The sequence below is a fragment of the Merops nubicus genome, unplaced genomic scaffold (genome assembly GCF_000691845.1).
Source record: "Merops nubicus isolate BGI_N331 unplaced genomic scaffold, ASM69184v1 scaffold11211, whole genome shotgun sequence".
Classification (NCBI taxonomy): domain Eukaryota; kingdom Metazoa; phylum Chordata; class Aves; order Coraciiformes; family Meropidae; genus Merops; species Merops nubicus.
Genome location: NW_008589019.1, coordinates 15,035 through 41,496, shown reverse-complemented (window position 1 = coordinate 41,496; position 26,462 = coordinate 15,035). Strand labels below are relative to the sequence as shown.

The window sequence follows — 26,462 nt, the reverse complement described above, 5'->3', positions numbered from 1 at the left end:
CCTTGGTCCTGCCACCGCCGCCGGGTGGCCGCCCGGCCGCCCCGCTCCTTCCTGCCCGCACCATGGAGTTCACGCAGAGGAAGAGAAGCAGGAAATCCCAAAGCTTTAAACTGATCAACGAAGGTAAGGCGGCGGCGGGGGGGGTGGGGGCGGCTCGGGCTTTGTTCCCTGGCCGGGGGCAGCCCGGACTTTTGCCCCGGGGGGAGCGGGGCGTTACGAAACGCCAGTGCTCCCGCTCCCCGTATCGCTTCTCCCTCCCCTGTCTGTTATTTAACTCCGCAATCCTGTGCTTCAACTCCCCAAAACCATCGCACGCTTTCTGTTTTGTTGTTTTTTTTTTTTTTCTTTAAACCCCCCCCTTAAAAAATTATTTTGTATGTATGTTGCGTGTTGTCCCCAGAACACCCCCCCTCGCCTCCCTAAAAATACATACCCAGAAAGGTAGATGTGGCTTTTTTTACAGGCAGAGCTAGCACAAAATAAAGTTGGATCGTGTTTCGTGGTAAATCCTGCTTTGGGGGGGAGAAAAGGTAAAATCGGGAAGCAGGCAAAAAAATAATGACACTTGAGCAGCAACGGACCTTCTTAGCATTCAACTCCTGTGGATTTATTGTGTTTTGGGTGTGATTTTTCCTCCGTTTGACTGCGTATTTCAAAGAAAAGCCGAATAGAGGTTTCTTTATTAAAAATCCACGCAGCTAATTAATTGTACGTGGGCAAGGGAGAGCCGCTGGCGTGTAACTTGTTCACTCGGGGTGTGTTTGCTTTTGAAAATAGGATATTTTAAAAGAGATCGCGGGGGGGAAGTGTTTGGATTCATGTCGGGGAAGCAGCCCAGCACCGCGTTTCAGTCTTGTTGTTGTTTTTTATTAATAAATAATAAAAAGATCCAGGCGCTGGTAGGCATTTTAACAGGTGGACTTCCCAGCCCTAGGGATTTATTTTGGTTGGGGCTTTATCCCTTCTCCTGCCGATGAGATCTTTTTGCCCTGATGGATTTGACTTGAGATCTTTTTTTTCCTTTTGTGTTTGCAAGTATTGGATGGGAATATCTCCATGAAACGCCGTGTGTGTCCTGCATGCCAAGTTTAAGGCAGGTGACTGCTTGGGTGTAATGTCACACTTGGGAAAGGGGGGGACACACACACGAGTGTCAAGACTCACTGTCTGGAAAGCAGTGTCTTTGCAGGCACTTGGCAAAATCACGTTCCATGCAAAGAAATTTAAAGATAAAAATAAACTCACATGGTAGGAATAGTAAATAACAACTGCTGTACCATCAAAGGGGAGTCTGGAGCATCACACATGCTCCCTATTAAAAGCCAGAGGGGCAGTGACCCCTCAGACTTGTCTGAAACGTATCAGAGGGCTCTATGCATCAGCAAACCTGTCAAGGGTTTAATTTCTACAGAGAAAACGTTTGCTTTGTGGGGTTTTGATATTGAATGTGCTCCCAGCTCGGAGGCAGAGCTAGTGCAAGACTGGGCTGGAGCCTGAGAGGGTGAAAGTGAAACAGGTGGAAAAGCAAAACTGAAATTGAAGACATGGTTTTATTTCTGTTTTAAAGGAACTGTAAAAATATATGTGTGCTATCAGAAGTAGATGACTGTTTTGCCAGTTCTCAGTTGCCATTCATGACAGGTTTTGATATGTCTTGGTGTATAAGAGAATCTATTTAACCTTGGTTTAATAGGTAAATTCAGTTGCAATGGTGCATCATTAGAGATTCTTATTTTATCTGGGGCCTCTTTTTGGATGTGGAAAGTCAAAAAGCCACACTAAGAACACATCCTAAAGAGAAAATTATGGTTTTGTACTTTGAGAATGAAGGAGATAAACATCACATTTTGCATGTGAGTCTGCCCTCGCATACTCGTTTTCTATCGCAGTTGATTAGAAAGATAATTATGTATAAATAGTTGTCTCTTGTAATTGGCCTTTGCCTCTTGCAGGAGTCATTCTGTAATGTCACAGTTTAGCCTTTGCTGTTGTGAAATTGATACGGATTTCGCAGCGCCTGGGCTGCGACGTGCCAGGCAGAAGAAGGAAACCAAAGAGAAAAGGCTACGCTGTGTCAATTCGTTGGTAACACACCATCTGTTGAGGATATGCACCCGTACAGTGCTTATTCTGTCCCCAAAAAAACTTTAGAGCACCTTATGGAGCTGATCAATACTGACCAGATCGAGAGGAATTCCACTCCTGCAGTAAAATGCAGCCGCCTCTGGGATGAAGTGGGGTGCCTTTAAGGTGGCAGCTGTAGATCAGAGGAATATCGTGACCAGCTGGATGGACAGAGGGAAGTGCTAGAGAAGGAACCACGTGTAACCTATATATCTAAGGAAAGTGAATCTGTAAGTCATTTAATTCCTAGTTTCCACATACTCTCAGCAGATCTTGGATACCCATGAGGGGGTAAAAATGCAGAGTGTGTTGGGCTGACCGTGGCTGGCCCCCAGGTGCCCACTGAACTGCTTCATCTCACCCCTCCTCGACAGGACAGCTGATGACCATAGACAGCAGCCAGTATAAATCCTGTAGTTTTAGCCTTATGAAAGGAACCTTTACTTCCTTGATGTCATATCTCAGACTTCACCTTTACCCATTTCATTCACTGGGCGTGCTCTGTAGGCAACAGAACCCTTTGTGGAGCACCTCGTTGCTGACCTCTCCAACTCCCTGTTGTGGTTTTTTCCCCTCATTTTCTTTCTGGGCCCTTTTCTTTCTTTTGCATCGCTGTGCTAAGCTCAATTCTGGTTTACTTACTGGGTCATTCCTTCTCTCGTGCCCTCAGGACAGTCGTGCTGTGTGAATAAGCAGCACGTAACAAAGTTTGGCTTCCAGGAGACCTTTCTGATCCTGTAGCTGTTTTGTCAGAGGTGCAGGTGTGCTGCTCGTGGGAGGAGGAGCTGCTTGTGCCACCCGTGGTTTCTGTTGTGCCTTTCAAGGGAATCCCCCAACATGCTCTTCCATGAGTTAATCTCCACCTTGCTTTTTGTGAGGGAAGTAACCATAAAATCCAGTTGACAGAGGGAGTAGTTGAGAGCTTTGGGAACTGGGAGGGGGTTAAAGGAGTTAGGTGGGGAGGTGGCTGCTTCAAGACACTGAATATATTGTTCAGTCTTAGCGATTTGCCGAAGGACGAAGTGTGTGCCAGTAGCAGAGGCAGAACATAGCATCCAGGAGTGCTGCCTTTAGACACTTCTTTTTCTTGTCTTGGACTTAGTATTCCCTCTGTACACACATGTAAACAAAGCTCTGGTTTTCCTGAACACCTGCCTGGGATTACAGCAGGGACCTTCACAGCAAAACATTCTTTCATTTGAAACAGAAGTTCAGTGGTGAATTTTATTTTCTTTTATTGTTTTATCCTGTAACACCTCTGGATGTGAGATGCTACTGTTTATTCTGAAGGTCATCGCAGATGTTAGTTTCTATAGGCAAATATCCTCAGGTGTCCCTGGTCCTCCCTTCCTCAGAATTTAGAGACCCACTGACACCAGTGTGAGTCAGTATAGCTAAATGATGCAGCCCTAATGAACGTTGGTCATTTTCTTAGTGAGGTGAAGTTTGAAAATTTCCCTTGGTCTTTGGAAAGGTGAAGATTTCACTGTAAATCTGCTTTCCATCTGTAAAGCAAGAAGCCAGATAATTGGCATCTGGTGGGATAATTTGCTGTGAAAATGAACACAGTAATTTAGGGCAGGCATAGCTATTCCCTAAAATCTGTGAAATGTTTGAGGTGAGTCTCTCCAGTGTGAGCAAAGTTTTGGTTTTTTTTTTTTTTGGAGGTGCTGATACAGAGCACATTTTCTGTGGTTAATTCAATGTACATGAAATAAACTGGAGATATATTGATAAATTATGTAGTAAAACTGTAGCAGTGTGTTCAGCATTCATTTTTTCCAGATCACTTGAGTTCTAATTTTTTTTATCGTTTTTCATTCCAGATTACCATCATGAGATATATAAGATCTCTGACTACAGCAATGATGTTAATGGAGAGACCAAAGAAACACAACCAGTTTTTTTAGGTATGTGCTTGTGTTGATTAATTTCTGAGCAACATAGCGTGGCCATTTGCAATTAGGGAGGAGAAAAATCTCTGTGCAAGCACAGGAAGCGCCTGCCATTGTTTAATATGACATTCTTTTCAAGACCCTTTTATTCTACGAATTGCCAATATATCCTTTATTAACACTGCTAAAAGTTGTAATTTCAGACATAAATGTTTATTAGTGTCTACACACAGTGCTAATTATCACTCACTCAGAGAGCCAGATGCTGACTCTGCAGTTTTGCAGCTCTGTGCTCACCCCATTTACATTGCATATTCGCTGGCATGCTTCACTGGCAATAGTTTGTGTAATTGGGGTATTACATCTTTGACATCTGGATAACAGAAATTCAATTTCCAGGAAGCTGCTATTTGTTTGGTTTTGCTTCTGCCTTGGGTGGGATAGAGGATTAATGTGCTGTCTTAATGTAATGTCCTTTCACCTCTGTAGCTTGCCTGCTAATCCCGCCATGGCAAAATTAAATTAAATCAACAGTTAAAAATGTGTAAAGAAAACAGAGAAGTAATACAGAGTCTGGAGCATGATATATACTGCAGCATGATAAGACTGGTTATCAGCAAACCTTTGTCTTTCCTCTCTGTGTGCTTTTTGTCCCATATGACTCCTCAGCTGCAGAGTGCTTCTTCCTTTCCTGCTTCCAGCCCCCTCCTGTTGCATCCAGGACCTCACCTGGGTAAAGCACCTCTTGGCAAAAATTCAGTGTGCCAAATTCAGCAGAGTAAGGGCCATATTTTCAAGCTACTATACTGATTTTTGCTGTATAAAGCCAGCTCTTGGACACCTTGCTCAGGCCTTTGCAGTGATAGATTTGAGGTTGTCTGCCTCTCCTTAACAGCACCAGGAGCCTAAACATTTTCATAGGGTAATAGGAGGTTTCTGCAGTTTGTGCATGTTGCCTCCTGGAGCCAGAAAGAAGTGTTGGTCCCAAGGGTGTGAATCAGCACCTGAAGTCAGTCTGCATGCAAAATGCCTTTGTCTCCTTAATTCAGAGTGTCACATCCCTTTCTAGAGGTCAGCAGCAAATGGGAGGGAGCAGGAGGATGTCTTGGGCACTGTGGAATCTTCTGATGGTTGGTGTATTTACACAGGGGTGACAGCTGAGTTAAATTGCCCTCTCAGCTTCTCACAATTAGGATTTTGAGCAAATATTTCTTCTCTAAACCCATTTCCAGGGAGAAGTGAAGGTGTCTGCTGTGCTTTGTGTTTGGATTTCATGTTCTGTAAGCACTCGTCGGTGAAGTCTGATAAACCTGATGGAGTGAGCTCCAGCAGAGGTTTACTTGGAATGCTTTCTCTTCCAACCCTAAATCATGATAAAGCTTTGGCAGGAGTTAAGCAATTGCTTAATCCAGGATGCTTCTAAGCATGTGCAGGAGTCTGTGCTTTAACATCCTTGCCATGAGTCAGACAAATTGATTTTGATTTTGGTTTGGCAGTGTTGTATTTAGGTTTGTTGGTTTGGTTTGGGTTTTTTGAGCATGCCCAGCTTTTCACTGTGAGCGAGTGTGCTCTGGCATTTATGTGCCTCAAGTTCACCTATTTCAAGAGCCAGCCAGAATTTAACCTTTAAGAATGCAAGTCCTATCAAGGGTCTTCCTTATCAGGTACCGAAACACAGAGTTCCAGTCGTGGGAGTCCACACACAGTTGTTACAAAGGGAAAAAGATGCTGTTTCCTGACCATCTCCAGCTCTCAGATATCCTCAAAGCATGCTGGTTTTGACAGGTCTGAGTGATGTATGACCATGCAAGATTTGTAGACTAGGCTTTTTTTTTTTCCTCCTTGGGGTTAGGTTCAGTTGAGTAAGTTACTCAGAGGTCATGTAACCTTCTCCACTTCATTTTCAGTAGGTTACTTTGGTGTCCTCTTCTATGCAGATTCCTAATGACAAAGACACTGATCTGAGATGTAGGGGAGGCAGTGTCAGGAACTGAACTCGACTGAAGGCACTCAAAATCTGAGCTCCCACCTTTCAGCAGGGATCTGGGTTGAGTGGCATTTGGCATTCCAGCTGTCCTTCAAAAATTTTCACATTGCATGGAGTATTTTTTCATGTACTTCAGGGATGGTGGGGTCGCAACACTTTCCCCAGCTTCGTGTCCTGTCCAGTAATAAGGAGCTTCAGGGTGTAATCACTGTTTCACTTGATTTCATTGTTTTATGCCAGAATTCAACCCAGAAGGATTTTCAGCCCAACTTCCTGGTTTAGAGTCATGTTTTTCCCCAGTTTTGGTTTCTTCTCCAGTATAGCAGATTTGTGGGATCAGCTGTTGAAACCTTAGTGTGCTGCAGCCTTTAGTATGTGAATGGATGCTAAGATACATCACTTTAGAAAAGGTGACACGTTAATGCCCATATAGAAGCAAGTGAAGCTTTATTGGAAATGGGATGTGCATATGTGTTGGTTGCACAGTCAAGAAACTATGAACTCAAAGCAAAGAGATGCACTGTTGAGAAGAGGGGAGCTCCTAGAGTAAATAAATCAGTTTGCTTAACATACATATAAATTAAGGGTCAAATGTCAGAAAAGAGCTGTTGAACCTAGATGGCATTTTTTTGTCCCAGCACAGATGGGTACAGCATGGCTGTGTGTACATGCAGGCTGAAAACTGGGGGAAGCTTCAGCACAGTTAGGAGAAGGTGTTATTGGACGTGACCTCGGATGGTTGCAATGGTGTGAAGTGAAATGGCTTTTTGAATGGAGCTGTGTTGGAGGGGGAGGTGTGGTGGCTTTTACTCTCCTCTGATCCTTTGTTCTGGTAAGATGATAAACAAGAAATCATGTCTTTTTTGAAGGACATACTAACCATAGCCTTTGCAAAATTTGTGGAGGGGGGAATGTCACTGCTGTGTTTTGTGGATGAGGAGTGGCATCCCTTCTGTTTTGAAGGGAAGGGCTTAGTTGTCTGATACCAGCTCAACCTGAGGAGGAGGAGGCAGTCCAGAGTGAAGTGCTTAAACCTCGGATATGGGCAAGATTTAAGAGAGACCTGACTTCGGCTTTTACCACTTATCAGCATAAACCTTCTGTCACAGGGCAGCTAGTCCAGACTTGGAAATACAAGCCCATGAGGGGGCTGTACACCCACTTCTTGTGGACAATTCTGGTTAAACCTAGCTTATCTATTAAAAAAAAAATGTTTTGCATGCACCACATTGTTTTTTTTTTTCAGCCTTTATGTTTTATTATCGCCACGAAAAAGTGGAAATATAATACACCTCCAGACTGAGTGTTTTTACAATGCTTTCAACTTGAAATTCAGGCTCTATGTTTGAAAGGTTAATGTAGGAAACTAATTATATTATCCTGGTAATCAAATGTGTGATGAGACATTTGTCTGTGTAATTAACAGAGAAGAACTTTTATAGTTTCATAAAACTGAATGCTACGCACAGTGTGCTCAGAGCATTTGTTTTGAAGAGATGTCCAAAACAGAGATGTTTATGACTGATATAAAGTGGAACTGAAATGTGCTGTAATGCAGGTGTCTGTGCATTTTACAGCATTTCACATTGTTGGAATGGAAGGCAGCAGATTAATAACTTTGCTATGTCATGGTAAAAATAAATAATGTGTTCTTGGAGCAGGGGAGCGATGCATAAGTTACTCACTAATTTCAAGAATTTATTCTGTCCCAGAAATAACATCCTTTGCCATTTATTCACAGAGAAGAAGTTGACAACACAAGTCTGTGAAGTTACTTGTTAGTTTTAATAGAATTGTATCCCAGGTTTGATTGTTGCAGGAGGAGCTTCTGTAATTAAGACTGCTATAAGTGTATTTTATGTGTCTGTGTTCTCCAGTGATCTAACTTTGTAAAGCCTTTCCCTTCGGGGCTGGAGTGTGATCTTGACCTGGGATATTTCGAATAACTGGGGGAAGTTGTTGCATATCTGTTATTACTTTTCTTAATTATGTGACCCCATTAATATATACATTTATTGACCAGTTGCTCACTTGTCCTTTCCCAAGTGATTTAACTGTTGCAGTGTGGCACGGAAGTGTGTAGCTTAGACTTCTGTATCTGCTCCTGTCGGGTGTTTTGAAACCATTTCACCAAGCTCTTCAAAACAGTTATGTGGTGGTGGTGGTGGCAGGCCAACTAGGCTGATCCAGCTTCCAGAGAAATAACTCCCCAGATCCTGAGTGGTCCCAGGTTCTGATCCTGGTTTTGATTCTCCAAATTGCTTTGCTTACCTCGGCGTTAGTGATACTTATGAGCTCTCTGTCTCTCCTCATAGGCAGGGATGTCAATCAGCCCATGTGCTTCCATGTTTGGGAGTAGGGGGTCTGATGTGAGGGTGATCCACTCTTCCTGCAGTTAGAATATTAGTGCTTTGTGTGGTGACATGAAGATAGTAAGTGCTTTTAAGTGGTATTTTAGAACACTAAGATGCCTCAGCTAAGGCAGCTTAAATGTCCCTGTGTGTTAGCTTAGGGTAGTCAAAGTCCCCAGCTCATAACTCATGTTGCTTGTGTGACTCCCTGACGTTGTTCGTGACCACTGCTCTCCCTGCTGACTCGGGTTTAGGTCTTTAATTTGCAAGGCGTGTTGTTGCCTGTGTTACTTGTTCAATACAGGTTCTTATATGCCAGCAAAGACTGAGGATCATTTGTTTGAGAAATGCTTTCTTACCCCATCAATTTAGCTACGCAGGTGCCCTATTCAAATTGTCCACAAAGCAGTCACAACGACTTTCCATGTTATTTAGGAAACCTTTGATCCAATAAGGAATCATGCACATGGCTCCTCTGTTTTCCCTGTGCTCATCTTAAGAATGTTCTATTTCAGGACTACTTGTAGAAGATGACAGTGGCAAAAATATCTTGAGTTTTGAAAGTTAGGGTCTTTTTTTTTGCTGAGAAGGGATGCCTAGCTCCCTTCTAGTGTACCTGTCTTTGAAGGAAATACTTGGGACACCATGGAACATTCAAAAAGGTGTTTTGGGGAGTTCAGCCTGGCTGTGCCATGGTGACGTGTGCCCTGCATGCACGTGCCTCCCAATTGCTGGAGCTGCTCTGAATTAGCCTGTACAAAATCTTCAAACACAGCACATAGATTTTGCTGGCCCTCTTCCAGGAAGGGCAGCATTTGAGTGGTGTCTAATAAAATGGCGTTAAATATGTTTGATTATATCACCCGTTGCAATGACTTATTATGTTTTATTGAGCTTTCAAGCCACACACATTGACTTCCACTTTTTCTCACTTCTGGAGCCTTGTTTCCTTACAAACCAGGCTCATGTTGTCAGCTCACATGTGCCTGTCTGACTGGCTGTCGCTGCCATTCCCACCCTCCCCAGAGCTTCTGAACTCGTTCACCAGTTTCAGCCTAGTTTGACACAAAAGTGGAAATCTGTGAGATACAAAGTACCTTCAGCAGGCAGCCTGATGGAGGGAAAATCCCTCTGTGTATAGCCAAGAGGGGAAGAGTTTCTGTAGGATTTTCATCTGCCAAAACACAACGTAACATAAAATTAGATGGTAATTCATAGAAAATCAAACTGTATTGAAAAAGTCAACTACTCATGAATATTTCCCAAAACATATGATAAAAATAAATGTTAAAAATAAAGAAATCAATGGCAAAATCCTGGGCCAAGAGAACATTATGGTTATTTGTCTGTATGAGTTAAAGGAGGAAAACATCAAATACAGACAGTTGTCCAGCCTTAACTCTGTTCACTCATTTATACACTTCAAACCACACACATTAATTACAGATGTAGTTACCACTTCTCTAATGCTGGAATAAAATTAATATTTTACCATAGAGGTTGCATATAGTTTTATAATTTTGTAGCACTATGATAATAGTTGACAAATTTGGAAAAAGTATAGTAACCTGTTTGTAGGCAGTGTACTGTATTTATATTAAATTGAATAAGCACAGTAGTGAAGAGATGGTCAGCCATATGGGGGCAAAGAATGGAATTAATGATTTGTCAATAATATTTAGCTAACTGGAGTTGTTTACAGGCCTGTTGCTTCAGACAGGTGTACATGTAGCATGTGGCTGCTACTTCACCCTAGGACAGTTCTGGTTTATGTTTATGCGTTTGTAATTGTAAACATTTTGGCAGTTTTCAAAGCAGGAGTTTTTTATGCTGTGCACAGTTTCAGTGCAAAAAGAGATGGAAATGAGTGTTGGGGAAATTACTTGTTATGACTGTTTAATGTAGTATTTCTGAAAGAGCTTTTTTTCGTTTTGTAAGGTTACAGTCAGGCCACGTGGAAAAAATAGGTTGTGTATAAGGGTTCATCACAGAAACAACTATAATAGTAATTTTGAAAAAATGGTAATAGTCATAACCAAAATATATTAACAATCTTTACTTGTAAGTTCCTAAATAGGACTGTGATTTGCTTTTTTTTTAAAGTAGGGTTTGGTTTTTTTTAAGTAGTAGTTTTAAGTAAGTAGTAGTAGTAAGTATTTTAGCATTTTGCAAGTAACTTAATTGGTTTCAGATAAAACCGAAAGGATTCATGGGGAATCCAAATGGCAGATCCTGTAGCCTGCCAGTCGGAGCCATCCCCATCCCCTGGGGAGCAGTGAGGAGCCCTGGCATGGCTACAAGAGTACAGGGAAAGGTTGAGATATGCACAGCTCCTCTGAGGCCTCAACATCTGGCCCAGGAGGCTTTTCACAGATAGGTAATGCAGTTTTTTATGGAACAAACTTTTTTTCATTCCTTGATGACCCCATTCAACATTTAAAAACAAAGCTGGCCCTTCTGTAGACACAGTAGCTTGGGCTATTTGATTTTCTCTGTGTCACATCTTCCTTTTTTTTTTTCATTTTTAAATTAAATGGTTTGTTATCTGTGAAAATCATCAGAAGTGAAATAGCTGATAACAAAATGCTATCATTGGGCTCTAGAGCTCATAGCCAAATGAGATAACCAGGGAGCAAGAAGTTAAATCTGTTACTGTTCCTGTGCCTGCCTGCAGATTCTGATGATGCAACATCAGCTGCTCTCCACTCGTGTTGGGAAGGATACTGCTGTTGCTGGCCAGTTACAAATTAAAATCTAAAAAACCATAATTGCATGGGGGATACACACAGTGGGAATGTAAAGTTGCACTGAAGACTAGTCAAGCTCATATCCTGTATGCTCTTAAGGCCCTTCTTTACAAAACAGAACACGTCTTTATAAAACAAAACAAAACAACATCAAAAAATTAAACAAAAACCAAACAAATCCCCCAAACAAAACATGAGAAACAAACAAAAAGCAAACAGAAAAATCCCTAAAAACAAAGAAAGCCCCCAGGAAACGAGTTCACAATGGAGGAATCTCTGTGTTTTATGTAGGGTGCTACCTAAATACAAAGACATGCTTACATAGGATGCATGTTGAAGGTTTGTTGTAGTGTAAATGTAGGGGGTTTCTATTTGGAGGTAAGTATGCTCACTCTGTGGGCGGGTCTTTTATATGAAGGAACAAGGGACCAGAATCAGGGCTGAATAAGCTCAATTAACATCAATATTTTATGTAATTGGGTAAGGGAAATTTAATCTTTCTAACAGCGTGTCACCCGACCAGCCATGTGGCACACAGTCACTGCACACAAGAGGAGGTGGGTGGGAAGCTTCTTTGATACTCAGATACATGTTGATACTGAATACAAATCTACATTGCCAACGTAGATCTCTGAGAGCCTGGTGTACTGCTGAATGGTCGAGGGTGAGTGTCCTGTCTGCTCGTGCTCTGGCGTGGTGGGAGCGTTTGGAGCTGGGCTAGGGGCAGGTTCAGCCACTCACAGGAGAAAGGCCGTCGTCAGTCCATGGGTCTGAGTATCTCAGAAGCTGGAGTCCGGCAGTACTCTGCAGCCTCTTGACATTGGGAGCTGCAAATAGCCAATCCCTGCTTGGGTTGGGGCCAGAAAGTGTCATTTTAAAGGAATTGGTGCTGTGATTTGTTAATTAAATCACACCCACGCACGTAAATCCTCAGAGAAACCAACAAAATAAATACAGTGCAAAACTTCCTTCCAGAGGGTTGTTGTCACTGCTTGAGCTAGAGTGCAAAAGGTGTTAAAATATCACTGTACAGGCTTGACAAAGATTTTTCTAACTTTGGACTAGAAGCTTTCTTGCAAACCACCCACTCTTCTCTCTGGATTGGGGTGGGCTGGAGCCCACTGGTGCTGGCCCAAGGAACCAGTGCACCAGGTCAACCAGGAGATGCTCTGATTCAGCAGCAGAGGCTGGAGCAGATTGTACAGCTTGTCTCCCCTTCTCCTGGTTTGCCTCCTAGAGCAAAAACTCCCTCTTTGGGTGCTGTGTGTCCTTGGGTGCACTGGGCTTGCAGCACATCCCAGCCATGTTGAGGCTGGCCCATTGGGGAGGGGGTTGCTGCTCTCTTAGCTGTCTGGTTTAACCAGCTGCCTAAGCGTGTGCCTAAGTTTAGGCAACTGGGTAGTGCTCTTGAGTTGATAGGGTTATTCACATGCCTGGCCTTAGCACGTGTTCAAATACCTTGTTGAACCAGAAATGATGCATGTTGCATCTTGGGTTTGGAGGGGGGGTTGGTTTTTAATTCTGAAGATTTCTTTGCGCTATCCCTTTGCCAAAAATAGTATTTATTTTGGGAAGCTCAAATGTGAATTGAATAGAGGATGCCAGGTACTACTGTGTTAAGTATACTATAAAGGAGGTTGATTCATCAGCTTCATGATCTTCGTGACTCCATTTGCTTAGGATATTTGATCTTTGTATTACCAGTAAAAGAAATAGAAGCTTCTTATTTCAGAAGGGGCTATGAACACTTCCTTATTACTAGTGAAATGTAATGTATGCTTTAACGAGCAAAATAGCTACTATCTGCCCCAAACACATATATTCATTGTGCAATCAGCAGTTTCATGTGTAAAATTAATACTTAAATGGTGCCGGGAGTATTAAAGTATGTAACTGTTATTATTTAAACGTCCTGAATTTATTTGGAACAGTCACATTTTTTTTGTATGTGTTTTCATTTTGTTTTCATAATCTACATTTTTAAGACATCCAGCCGTTAGGCTATATATGGTTTTACAAGTATTAGCTGCTTTTTAATTTATACCTGTATAATCCAGTATATTAAATTCTGTGAAATAAGGAACTAATTCTGTTCATTAAAATCAATAGGTGCAGTGTGGCTTTGTGTGTGTGTGTGATGTGGAGCTTTCTGTGGTTTATTTTTTAGTTGTAGGATCTCTCCTGCAGCATACAGCCAACTGATATATAAAGGGTCTGATCCTTTAGGCTTTACTTGGAGGAAGTATCTACTGATGCCAATGCCTGAATAGGATCAGTCTCTTAAAAGGATAGAATATTTGAAATTGCTGTAGCTATTTTTATTTCCTTCTGGAGAAAAATAATATTACTCATCAAAGCCTTACAAATGGCATCAAGAAAGCCAAGTTCAGCAGGTCTTTCAACCATGAGAGGTGTCAACCATCGCTGTGTTAAGGCATAGCCTGGTACATGCCAATGACTGCTCAGCCACCTCTTTTCTTTCTCATCTTTATTTATTTATTTTTGTACTCCAACTTTTACTGGCATCTGAAATCACTAATCTCTACCCATTACCGTTTTTGCTAATTTACAATGATAACTGTGGCTCTGTTTTCATTAGGAGATGAAAGCCGGGAAATTAAAAAACAAATTACAGGGATGAGAAGATTACTGAATGACAGCACTGGAAGAATCTATCAACGAGTTGGCAAAGAAGGAGAAAAGCTGAAGGAGGAGCCTCAAGATTTAGACTTAGCCTGGGCCCAGCGGCTGAATCCCCCCGCAGAGTCCCAGGCCAGCCTTCACCCTTCCCAGGGCGGCGCGTGGCACGAGCTGCCAGCCCCAGCCGGCCATTTTCCAGGGCAGTATGGAACCCGATCCAAAACCTTCCAGAGTCAAACGCGAAACGTGGCACCCAACGGTATGATCCGCAGTAGAGACTGAGCACAACGCTTCCCCTCCCCCCCTCCTCCTGTACTGCGTTTCTGCCTTTGTTGTCAGGATTTGTTGTACCGCTGCACTGAAAGCACTTAGGGTTCAGAGTCTACAAAATGAGCACATAGTTTTCACTTTGAAAAGGTGTGAAAATGGGCATGGTGCGTTCTGCTACCATCTGTCTTAGCCCTTAAAATGGATTCTTGGTGATAGGACGGAATTACTCAACGCTGTTACAGGCTTATTTTCTATACAGTACATATTAAAAGAGCTTTTGCCATTGTTATTAAAATCATAGCTAATTAAATGTCAACCTCTACCGCACCTCTTTGCAATGAGTTACGTAGTGCTGTTGTGACACTGCTGGCAGAGCAGGATCCTGCTGGCTTTTATAGGGGGGTACCAGCAGCTTTAAAACTGACCACTGGACTCTTGGTACAAAGTCCCATCACAGCCTTAGGCTTTGACTCTGATGGGACCACTGGAGAGAAGAGATGATGGAGTCTGACCTATGAACAGCATGTTCTAGAGCGTGGTCCATCTTGTTACTGGCAGAGAATTCTGCCGTAAAGTAGATGGCAATGTGCCCTTAAAGTGCTTTTCTCTTGGTATTTTTTTACGTCCTAGAGAATGGAGGTTTTACTTCTATATTCCTGAAGGTTGCCTTTAACAGTTTAGATGTAAGTCCAGAGTTTTTCGCCTGATATTCAAGCATAAATTTAGAGGGAGGGATTATACTAAAGGGGTACCACAGTTCTACATTCTGGAAAATAAAATACTGTGAGATTGCATCTGGAAACATTATCAGTTTCCAGTTGATTCTGAAGGTGTTCATACTTCCCAATAGGATCATCTGCTGTGTATCCTTCTCTGAAGGCATACAAGTTCTTATTACTTGCAACAATTAAAAAGAAAAATATGACTATTATTCTCAGTACTCTCCTTTAGGGGAAGTACTGTTACTGCACTGGAAAACGTGGGTTTCACCAGATTGACTGTCTCTCTGTAGGGACAATGATTCACACAGAGGTACCAGTTGACCTGGAGAAAGATGTTGCAGTAAATCATGCTAGTTCTATGTATTTTCTAAAACAACAACAACAAAATAGTCAGGTTTTGTTTTTTTAAGGTGCAGATCCAGGGCAGAGGAGAAAAACACTTTGTGGGATTCAGCGTCCAAATCTGAAACTGTGCTGTCAAAATCTCACCATAACAACCTTCTAAATGTTTAAGGACCTGAAATTCATCACGTTTTCCTCTTTGCCCTCAAAGTCCCCGGGCACCAGCAGGGACAGTTCTCTGCATGCACGGAAGTGCCCAAGCCTGCACAGATTAGGTGCCTAGTTCCCAGATCCAGAAAGTAGGTGGAGCAGCACCTCTGTCCCCTCAGGGGCCTGATTCAGCATGTGAGCTAAAACATGTTGACAGGATTTGGCCCCATATGCAAGAAAACATCAGCGCTTTAATTTTTTGTATGGGGAGTAAGGATTGAGCTGATTTGTGATCTCTTACAGGTTAAAGTGGTCTGTGAGGCAGTAGAAGGGTTGGGCTGAGTGACCTCCTGGACTGGACAGGAGGAATGTCCAGGCTCTCAGCTCTTGGGGAATTGCACCAGGAGGCACCTTCCACCACTCCCTCTGCAGCTGTCCTGCAGAAAGGAATGCAGTCTTTTAGGTTATTACATAAAGATGGGTGTGGGCCCTCTCTGCTGGCCACCTTTGCAGAGACAAGCTGTATAGCTCTTTGGTTAGAGGTGTCTGCCTCCAGTGGGGTGTTGGGATCCTGACGGACAGTTTGACTGCTTTGGCTCCAGAGCCTGGTCTCTAGGAAAGGAGGGTTTTTCAACGCATTTCTGGGCTGTGAACAAGCTCTGAAACTGCTCCTCACCCAGCACGCAGCTCTTCTGGGTGTCACATGCCTGGTTACCCTCATCCCTTGCTTTGGGAGCCTGAGCATCTAACTCAGTATTTTAGATGTTGTTTGGGGGATGGACAAAGTCATTAAAAGTGGGGTCAGAAATGCTCCTCAAGGAGGATGCTACTCCTTGGTATTTACCACCAGGTTTCAACTCACCAGAGCAAAACTGTTCAGGTAGGACATAAGCTTGTTATCTGGGGCTGTCAGGCCTAGATCATCACTGGGGAGATGTCCAGGCATCTGTAGCAGGCTGTCTGAGTCCTGTTTCTGTCCAGTGTGGATAGACACCACGTAGGAAGCCAAGATGTATGTTGTAGGCTGGCTGTAGGATTCAAATTTGAATGTAATAGGCGTGTCCTGTATACTAGTCCATGTAATTAGTATGGTTATTGACTCTCATGGTATAAAGGTGGTTCAAGGAAAGGCTGGAATGGATGTTTAATAGATGCTGCTATAGAAAGCAGTCATGAAAAAAGTATTGGCAAAAATAGTTGAAGAGAGAAAAAGAAGAACAGGGGGAGCCTGGGCATCCACAGAATCCCAGAACAGTAGGGGTTGAAGGGGACCTCTGGAGATCTAGTCCAATGCCTCTGCTGAAGCAGATTCACCTAGAGCATTGCTGCAACAGAGGGAGGGGTAAGAACATACTTGAAAAGCAAAGTGGTTTGTTCCAAACCAGATTTAAGGTGGCAGTTCCACGAGTCAGGATGTTAGGTAGACATCCGTGACCCACTGTGTTTAGTGGAAGCCTCTTGGGGCCACAAACAGCAAATAGCACATCTGCCCTGTTAAAAGACAAGTCATTAAGTCTGTCTATCCCATTTCAGTTGCATTTCTTGCATTCTGTACAAAATCTGGCAGTGAAGCAGCAGCTGAATTGCATTTTGGTTGTGGCAGGATCGTTTCCAATGGATTGCACTCGCATGCTTTTCAAATATAAACTTGGGGTAGCAATGTTGCACCAGGTGAATTCACTGTCAGCAGACCCAGCTGCAAGAACCACTGTCCTGGGCTGCTTGCTGCTCACACAGAGGAAGCAACTAACATATTTATGTCGTATTTGTGTCGTCTTCTCTCAGTCATACAAGCCAGTACCAAATTTGCCTGCTGGCTAGTTTCCAAAAGAGAGAGAGATGGCTCTTTAAAGACTCCTTCATAAAAATAAAAAATCTGTTCTCCTTTTAAAATTAAAAATTGATTTATAACAAGTTGAAAAGGGTTGCTTTTGTCCTCTAAAAATGATAAAGATAGTGCTTGGAACAATGACTGAGAACACTCTACAAGATGTTTTCTTACAGCACAGTAACTGATCAGAGGAGGGAGGGTAGAAAGAAAATAAAAAGCCCTCATGAATATGTATGAAGTGAGTAGAACCCTGCTTTGATTTAAATATCGGTGGTCTCTTTTCCCATTTCCAGTACCTGTGGTAGATTTACATGGGTAATTTCTATCAGTGCTAATGGGGATTATAATGCAAATCCCCCATGCCTCAGTGGGAAGGGGCCGTTGGTTTCCATCAGGAGCCTGTGTGCCTGCGTGCTCCCGTTAGCAACGCGTTACGCTGCAGCAGGGAAGAGGTACAGGTGTGCACTGCTACAACCTGCCCAAGTTTTCACCTGCACTTCACCACCATGTGGAGTCTTTGTTAGGAAGGAAACAAAAGCCACCAACCCTGTCTCTCACTGTAGTCTTTCAGATCCCATCTCCAGAAGCCCACTAGAACATTGGAGTCTGGTCAAGAGAGAGGACAGGTTTTATCCCGAGGACCTTATTAGTCTAAAGCAAGTGAGAAAGCACTGGAGGAAGGATCTTCTTACTATGCATTTGTCTTCTATTAATAAAACTCTCTTAATTTCTTGGGACCCCCTTTCTGGGGTACCTGCTTGTCTTACTGAAAGGTACAGAGTTCTGCTGATGCTTTTAAATTATAAGTAGTGTTGAACCTCATCTACTTAAAGGTCTACCTTTAAAAAATAGGTAAAGTTTATTGACAGAGCCAGGTTGAGGGATTCTGAGTCATCTGCTGCAGAGCTAAAGATAACATTATCTTTACTCACTCTGTACTTGTAACAATGGGCTGAACACTTCATGGACCACTGGAAAGATAAAATCCCATCTATGCCCCAAGGAACTTTGAGTGAATAGACAGCGTACAAAGGAAGGGTGAGATCAAACCATGCAGAGTCCTGCTGAGTCAGTAACCTCTTTTTATTTTAATTTGAGACTCTCAGCCTGCTTTCCAGATCACTTTTTACTTTTAAAAAGTAGTTTTATTTACAGCTGAAACCTTGGGGAGAAGAAGCCAGTGGAACTATTATGTTCGTATTTGCAAGATTTGCAGAGATTGTTAAACTACACCATTTATCTTGATGCAGTATTAACAGTTTTTGTCCATTGAATGATATTTTTAAACACCAAAATTTTTAATTACAGTGGTGTTGGCAATCTGTATATCTGAGGAGAAGAGGGGAGTCACACCCAGAAAATGTCAGCAGTCTTTAAGTGATGCGCCAGTTTAACTTAACAAGTATCCCATAGTCTGCTCAAGTCTGATAGAAAGTGCTTCAGAACTGAAGGACTGAAGAGAAGGAGGTGGAGAACAAGTGCCTGGAAAGGGAGATTTGAGGATGGAGGAACACACTGAGAGAACTAGGAAAGTGATGTAGTGATGGCCAGACTTTCAGCCATTTCAAGTGAGGATTGAAGTCAGGGCATCTGTGTGGGTCTGACATCAGGGAGTTCTGTTTAAAGAACACAAACCAAACCTAAAAAGGTATTAATAAACTGATTTGGCTTCAGAGGAGAGTGAAAGTAATAATGAAAAATGGGAGGATTTATGAGCAAAGATTAAATGAGTTGCTTGGATTCACTTTAGCTAGGTAATGATTAAAGGGCAGCTGATAGCTGTCAGGCTATGGAAGAAAAGGAAAATACACTCTCTGAAGTCCACCACATGTGACACCAGCTGAGGTGATTTTTGTTAGATCTGTTTGTACCTAGCTTTGTAAAGTGATCATCCCTCCTCTTGCACGCGTCAATGAGCAGTAAAATAGCCATCAATTTAAATGACTGTAAGCACATTATGAAATGAAGGGGGGTGCAACCCATCTGACCTCTGTTTCTGCCAGATGCTCCTAGGTGTTCTGTTGAATTTGGGAATTTTTATTTGCAGTTTTTAAAGCTAGAGGTACAGCTATTTTAAACTGAAGTGCAGGATATGACTCTCCAGGTAAAACTTGAAATCTCTCAGCTGTTACAGCCTGTCCTAATTCAGGACCTGCAATGCAAAACTATAAAGCAAGGCAATAATAAGAGCATTGCTCAGGGCTAGAGCTAGAAGTAAGTAAGTTCAGTTAAACGCTAGTAAGAACTAATAGAAAGGAAGAATCTACTCTATTAATTTTCAAAGGGAAACTAGTAGGTCACAACACTGGAAAATATGCCACAGAAAACAATTTCACCAGAGCAAACAAAAAGAGCAGATTTGCCAGCTTTCCTTGCTGGTTGTTCTTTTCCATCCTGGGTTGTTTGGTTGTTTCTTATTCTCCAAATAGGGTTTTTTATTTTCATTCTCAATTCTTCACATAGCAAAGAATCACTTGTAACATTCAAGCAGTTTAAAAATTCTTAGGCCCTCATTTAATGTACAGTATAAACCTTCATTACACAGAGTGTCTTCGTTCTTTGTAAGACTGTTCCAGGAGATGGGCTTTTTTTTTTTTCTGTGTGTGTGATAAAGTAAGTATGTTTATAATGAGGTTTGGTGCTATTGTTATTCAAGATGAACCAGCCTGACAATAGAAGCCCTGCTGTGAAGAGTGCATTGTATTCATACTCTGAGCAGTCTTCCTCAGCCCATGTAACATTACTGTATATAATTGCACATACTAGTAATTGGATAAAAACTGATGGCCTCTTCCTCTTAAAAGGGACCATGCTGAAAATTGTTTGCTTTCTTACCCTTGATCTGATTTCACGACCATGTGTATTGATAACAGTTTCAAACACCTGCCAATAACTGTTCTTGTGTGGTTTTGTGTGGGTTACACCATCTCTCCCCTGTTTCATTCCTCTCTCTTTCAGGAGACATCCCAATGGTGAATTCATCAATTGGACCAAACTGCTGTACGTGTAATTGTCAGTCAACTCTGCAGGCTATTCTTCAAGAGCTCAAGACCATGCGAAAACTGATGCAGATTCAAGCAGGTACAATGACTGGTCCCACGCACGTGTCCATAACAAGCATCTAGCTGAAGATGGCCCTGCTCAATGAATGGGGTTTGGACTAGATGATCTTTGGAGGTCTCTTCCAACCCGAACTATTCTATGATTCTATGATCTTCTTGTTAGGAAGAATGGTCTAGTAAGACAGAAGTCTATGTGGAGAGTCAGGAAAACCTGGACTATTTCCTTCTCTCTTGTTCAAAGTCAAATTTTCACGGGCTTCTTGGAAATGTGGCTTTTACTTCTCAGATCTTTACCCGTAGGTAAATGTAGGAAGTTATCTAGAAGGAATCTTTTTAGCCTAAATTAAATAAAATGTAATGTGATTAGATTAGTAATGGGAGCTGAGTGGAGAGATCAATATGCCATAAGCACTCCAGTTTGTTTTCCAGGTGTATTTGTTCAGAGGTGGAATATGCTACTTTACCTGTTATCTGCTTAGCAGTTCCATTAATCTTAGGGGTTAAAAGAAAAAATGGAAGGCCACTTAAAGTTATTGTATAACACTTTCTTCAAAGATCTTTAAAGTTACAGCTCTGTAGTAACCTCAGCTGAGGTAGCTGCTGCATGTTATGGCCTCCACCCTTCTTCATGCTGGTTTACCTGTTCTTTCTACTAGCTGAACCAGCAACATCTGTTCATTGGGGAAAACTATTAATAAAGTCTAGTTTTCTGCTAGATTAGGAGCTGAAACAGAACAGTGCAGAGGCAGAAGAGCACTAGCGTCAGCAAGATAACGAGACTGTGGCATCTAGGAGTTAGGTAGGTCATCATGGGCTGCCATGCTTCCAAAAAATTAGTGTGAAAACTAATGAGGAGATGGAGATGTTGGAGATTTTGTTGATTGCGTTGCCTGTCTAGTGTGAGTGATGGGGAGTGGAGCCGTGGAGGTTTTTCTCATCGAGTGGCTGGATATGACCTCTGTGAGAAAAGGGAGTGTTGAGTAATTAACTGAAATATGGGTGGAGTGAAGGGCTGACTAAACTCCTTGTCTCCACAGCATATAATGCTTGAGTGAGCAACGGGAGGATCAGACAGGTTTGGTAATATCAGTTGATACACATAAAAATGCTTTTCTAAAAGTCATGACTTTACAAAGAAGCACACAAAGACCCAGTTTTGCAGACTTTGCTGGGACAGGGAATTCCTTACCCAGTTGCACTGATATCATTGAAATTCTGTGCATTATTAAAAATGGCTCATGGGTGAAAGGTACAGCACTGGGGTTTATGCCAGAAGAGCTGGCTCCTCAACAGCAGGAACATTTATTTATTATGTATCTACAGTATAAGTACCTTGTTAATTAGTGAATCTCTTGATTCACTGGGAGTAGTTCATATTTTCTGGCAGGCATGAAATGATGGTTTTGCAGAGAAAGAAAATCATTTGGCACTGTTGTTGCTAAAAGAAAAAAAAAACTAAAATGCAAACATATAAGTGAAAGTGTAATAGTATCCAAACACCCTTCTGTCTAAATGATAAGCTACAAAATACAGCCTTGTAAACCCTTGCCAGAAATTAAATATCCCAGGAATCTTGCAATAAACGGTATTTCAAGGTTTGGGATTTTTCCTCTAAGCTTTGTAGACAACTACTATTTGTAGTTCACTCGTAGCTTGAACAAGTTTGATTTGCACACGTAGCACTTTTGGCATTTAATTTGTTCTAACCTTGATCTTACTGATTTATCCAGATAGATAATTGTATCCACGTAGCATTCCACTGAAGAATTTGCTCACATTGATACAGGTTCAGGATTGGTGCCTTAATTTATACAAATGATTGTGGATAGTGGAAAATGCAGAGTACTGGTAAATATAAAATATGGTTGCTTAGATTTCAGAGGTAACACATGAACTGTCAGTTTCTGTGTATAAGCAAAACAAACTAATGCAGATTTGAATCACTTTTTTCTAAGAAATTAAACTACAGAATAGTGTTTTCACTCATTCTTGACATAATGGTACTTGAAATGTTCTTGCTGAGCTAATTAACTTGGTGACTACATTAATAAAAATAACTGTTATTGCATTGGCACTTGTATTATCTTACTTTGTCAGGAGAAGATGCTCAAAGCCAGTGAGATTCTCAGTCATTCAGGAGGGTGTACAAATCAATCATTGCTTAAGTCCTTCATGTCATTAACCTCCAGTGGGCACTAGGAAAAAGAACCATGTATTCCTAATTTTCCTGAAACACTATTCATCTGTACGTCTTGAAAAACCTCATAGTGGAGCTCAATGTCATTATCCCCATTGTACAGACTGGAAAACTATGGAGAGGTGATAAAATGTAACAGTTTCACATGCACAAGCAGCCCTGAAAACCCAACCACTTATCTGGAAGATAAGTTCAGTACATCAGTAGTTTAAAGGTGCAGCTGCGTGGTTATAGTTCTGTTTATGAATTTAATTAATTAATTTCTTTCATTCAGTTGGGACTCAAAACAGACAGCAGCCTCCTGTTCCTCTGATCTGTGCACAAAAGTCAACAATATCAAGAAAGAGGAATAAAAAGAAAAAACTGCCCCTCAAAACTGTTGAACCAATTCCCGTGAATAAGAAACCCAGCTCTGCAGAGAATGAAAAGAAGCTATCAGCAAACTCAGAGCGATCGAGTCTGCAAGCAATGGAACCCCCCCCAAAGCCAGAAACCCCTCTTTCAGGATTTGGAATTATCCTCGAATCGACTTCATCAGATGTAAGTTAATGTTTTAATACGTGGGATCACAGGGTTTTGAAGCACTGACTCATCCAGGACACTCAGTGCTCGTCAGGTTGTCTTGCGCTCCCACTTTGTGTTAGAATAAACAAGCAAATCTTGGGCAGGGGTGAATGGAGACAGTAGGAGATGTGGAGAGTGCTCATTACAAAGTTTTGACTTTTTTTTTTCAACTTTCACGAGCATGTAGTTCTCCCTTGAGTTCAGGGCTGCCCATTGCTTGAGCTTGCAGTGGAAACTTGTTCTTCATCTCTCCTGCTGCCAAGAGCCACCATGAGATCAAGAGCTGTGAAAAGTGCTGCATGCATAAGCCATTCACAACCCTGTCATTTGCTGATGAGCACACGTAGCCCACACATATGCCCATGTCCTGCCAAGGTGTGATGATGTGCCATGTTTCCTGCCTGGCTGGTCCCACTGGCTTCAGGGGACTCCTCACCTCTGTAGAGTTCATACCTCAGTCTTTGCTGAATCGGGTCATTTGTTCTTCATCACTGGGTTGCTGGATGAGGCCCTTGGCGCTGTTGGTGGTGTCAGTGTGACTAAAAGGGCCAAAATCTGTTGCTCTAAAAATAGCTGCTTTTCACATGTAAAATTGCAGTAAGCGTATTTTCTTGATTCATGTAGTGTGTACACATTGGTAGAAATCTCGTGTATCTGGTGGCTGATTGGCTTTGCTTAATGACCAAATAGATGTCATCTGAACCAGCTGACTGATGAGTAAACTGATCATTAATTTCTCTTAATACATTTTTAATTTTGAGCAGGCAGTTTCCAATTTCCTAAGTACTGCGAGCTAGAAAAACATAATTAAATTCAGTATCAATAAGCGTAAATGGAAACAATGCAGCAGATAATATTCTACCTTTCTGGAAGTGGGAACTAATAATAAAAAAGAGCAGTCATGATAATTCAGTTATATAGATGCAAGCCACACCACTAATTAGATTGCAGTCTCATGCCACAGAGTCGGTGTAGTGACACAGAGTAACTAGTTTGATGCTTTTTCAGGGCTTTTCCTTTTGTAGTATTATGCTTAATAATATTTGAGGGAATGGTTTGAGGAGGGGCTGGTAATTTATCTCCAATATGCAATTTGTGCTTATAATTTTTCTTTGCTTGTGGCACTTCTTTCAGCTTGAAACACAGTTTTGAAAACAGTTTTGTACTTGCAATGGAATTTAATTTGACTTTATGAATGTGTTGTGTCGCTGGACACAATTCTTCTTTGGTGCCAATTTGACCTAAGGAAGAAAAAAAAGAAAAGTAAACATGTGGCTCATAAATCAGGTCCTCATCTGCCCTCCCATGCTTTCGCCCCCACGTGCCACAGGAGCTGTTTGACTAAATTTACAGATCCAGAATCCCCAGACAAACAGATTGATTTTGTTTTGTCTTTGGAAAGAAAACAGTTGAGTTCTGAAATAGATATATTTAACAGCGAAAATAAAATGTGACCTTAAGCATATTGAGAAGGCTAAAGAAAGTCTCTTCTTTCAGAACGAATGGTGGTGTTATCTTTTGCCATTTATTCACAGGCATCTCGGTGTGCTCACGACCGGCGTGTCTGAGTGCCTGAAAAAACTGAGACATTGTACACAGCACCATAAATAAATGTTCCCTTGAGGATACCGCACAGGTTGTCTGTCTGTGGTGTGTGCTGTGTCACACGCCAGGACTGCCACTGTTGTTATTTTGCCAATATTTATTGAACTTTAAGAAAAATCTCAGTTTAATGTGTATAAAATTGGGGCCATTGAAAGCAGCGCAATTAGTTCAGATTTGCTGAGATGAAATACTGCTACTTACAGAGGTGAAAAAAGCCTTTGTGAGACTGACTCTTAATCTGGCCCATGAATGAGAGAACCTGCTTTTTAAATGTAATGATCTATTACTCATAATTAAACCGTCTTATGTTTGTTTTACTGTTATAATATTTCATTATAACCTAATCGTTTCTAATCTACATAGTACAACCTACTAAAATATCCAGGATTAAATCTAATTCACTGCCTGTTAATTTTAGAACAGCAAAAGCCTTTGGCATTCAGGTCTTTCTTATTTTATTGTAGACAAGTAGTTTACCCACCTGTTCCTTATGCCGTGATCGTTATCGACTAACAAATACTTTTCCTTTTGGGAAGTCACATTTGAAGTGATTATAAAGTTCAATTAAGTACTGATTGCATTTGACTGCGGAATAGTTTACTAATAAAGGAAACAAAGAATAAATCAACATTTCGCCTTCAAATTATTTCACTGATGTACCAATTGATTCCTATATTAAGAATAAAATAGTCAACACTAAAATAACACTGACTCCTCCACGCTGGTGCATTGGTGAGGTTTGAAATGTATTTTAGAGCTGTGCTAATGGAGATGATTTGTCTGCCCTAGGCGTCTTTTATCATCAAGGTCATCTTTGATTGCTATCATAAGACCCAAGACCCAAGTAACAGACTAGGACAGGATTCCTTCATCACCATGACAACTACATTCTGGTTTTTGACTAACATGAAGTAGAATTCTTCCCAAGTTGTAAACTTGGCCCACATTTATTTACTCTCAAAAATCTTTTCTGTCACCAGAAAGTTTAACATATTAAAAACCCACCTACATCAGAAGATTGTCAAGTGTCACGTAGAGTAGCACTTGACTGTTTTGCTGGATGCAGCATTTCGGAGGTTCTCAAGGTAAAAGCCAACTTTCTGTCCAGAACAAGCTGAGAAACTTGTGTGCTTTTTCGATTTTGTTTTTGCTACTGTCTGCATATTTTAAGATTCTTCATCCTGGCTTCCTAGAGCATTGTAATCTTCAGTTTTATTGCACAGTACACATGCATATCTAACAATAGTATATGCTTTGACAATATTCTACTTGCAGTAACTCTCTTGATACTGATTTGTAAAAATCCATGGGAAAATAATTACGCAGCCAAAGCCTTCTGAGATTGGCAGCCCTTTCTTCTGTCTAGACTCAAGATGTTTGCAGGTGATTTGATGGGAGGTGGCATTTGCTCTTGCTCTGTAAACATCTTTGAAAAGGCACCATCACTAGTGGTTGTATTTTCATGTAGGGGAAAAAAAAGAGCAAGTTATTAGGAGCAAGGCTGTAATGTTAGCTTATTTTTTTCCATCATGACCACTGATTTTTCCTCCCTTGCACACTTCCAGATAAAATCTTAAAAATTTTAGTTTATTCATCATGTATCTTCATTCTAGATGTATAATTATTCCATAGAGGTGTCTTATGTAAGGACTGTGAGGTAGTCACAGAAGAAAATACTGCAAAGACTAGATGACCTTTAAAGGAAGGTCCCTTCCAACCTAAACTATTTTATGATTAAATATTGTTTGTGTGATTTCTGATATGTACAGACAGGGTCAGCAAAAAGACTCTTAGTAAGGGGACTTCCTTGAAGGCCTTTGTCTGCTTTGGCCCATAGTGTACTTGAGATGAGGCTCTTGTAAAATACAGAATGATTTTGTTTCTTCTTCCCCTCCATCTTCCTTTCTAGCAGTCATGTAAATCCCTGTGATTTACCACTGAGGATTTTTATGCTGAAATAAGATGGCTATCTAAC

The 26,462-nt window shown here is 41.5% G+C and overlaps 1 protein-coding gene across 1 annotated transcript in view; it reads left to right on the top strand.

Annotated features, from left to right (window-relative positions):
• Positions 1–62: 62 nt before the first annotated feature.
• Positions 63–26,462, top strand: part of BEND7 (BEN domain containing 7) — a gene marked incomplete at its 3' end in the record, with an annotated part of 40,262 nt that continues 13,862 nt past the window's right edge. Inside the window, exons 1-5 of the mRNA XM_008949445.1 lie at positions 63–123; positions 3,951–4,034; positions 13,704–14,003; positions 20,018–20,140; positions 22,593–22,858. Of these exons, the coding sequence (XP_008947693.1) occupies positions 63–123; positions 3,951–4,034; positions 13,704–14,003; positions 20,018–20,140; positions 22,593–22,858 (834 nt within the window). The remainder of the gene's footprint in view (positions 124–3,950; positions 4,035–13,703; positions 14,004–20,017; positions 20,141–22,592; positions 22,859–26,462) is intronic.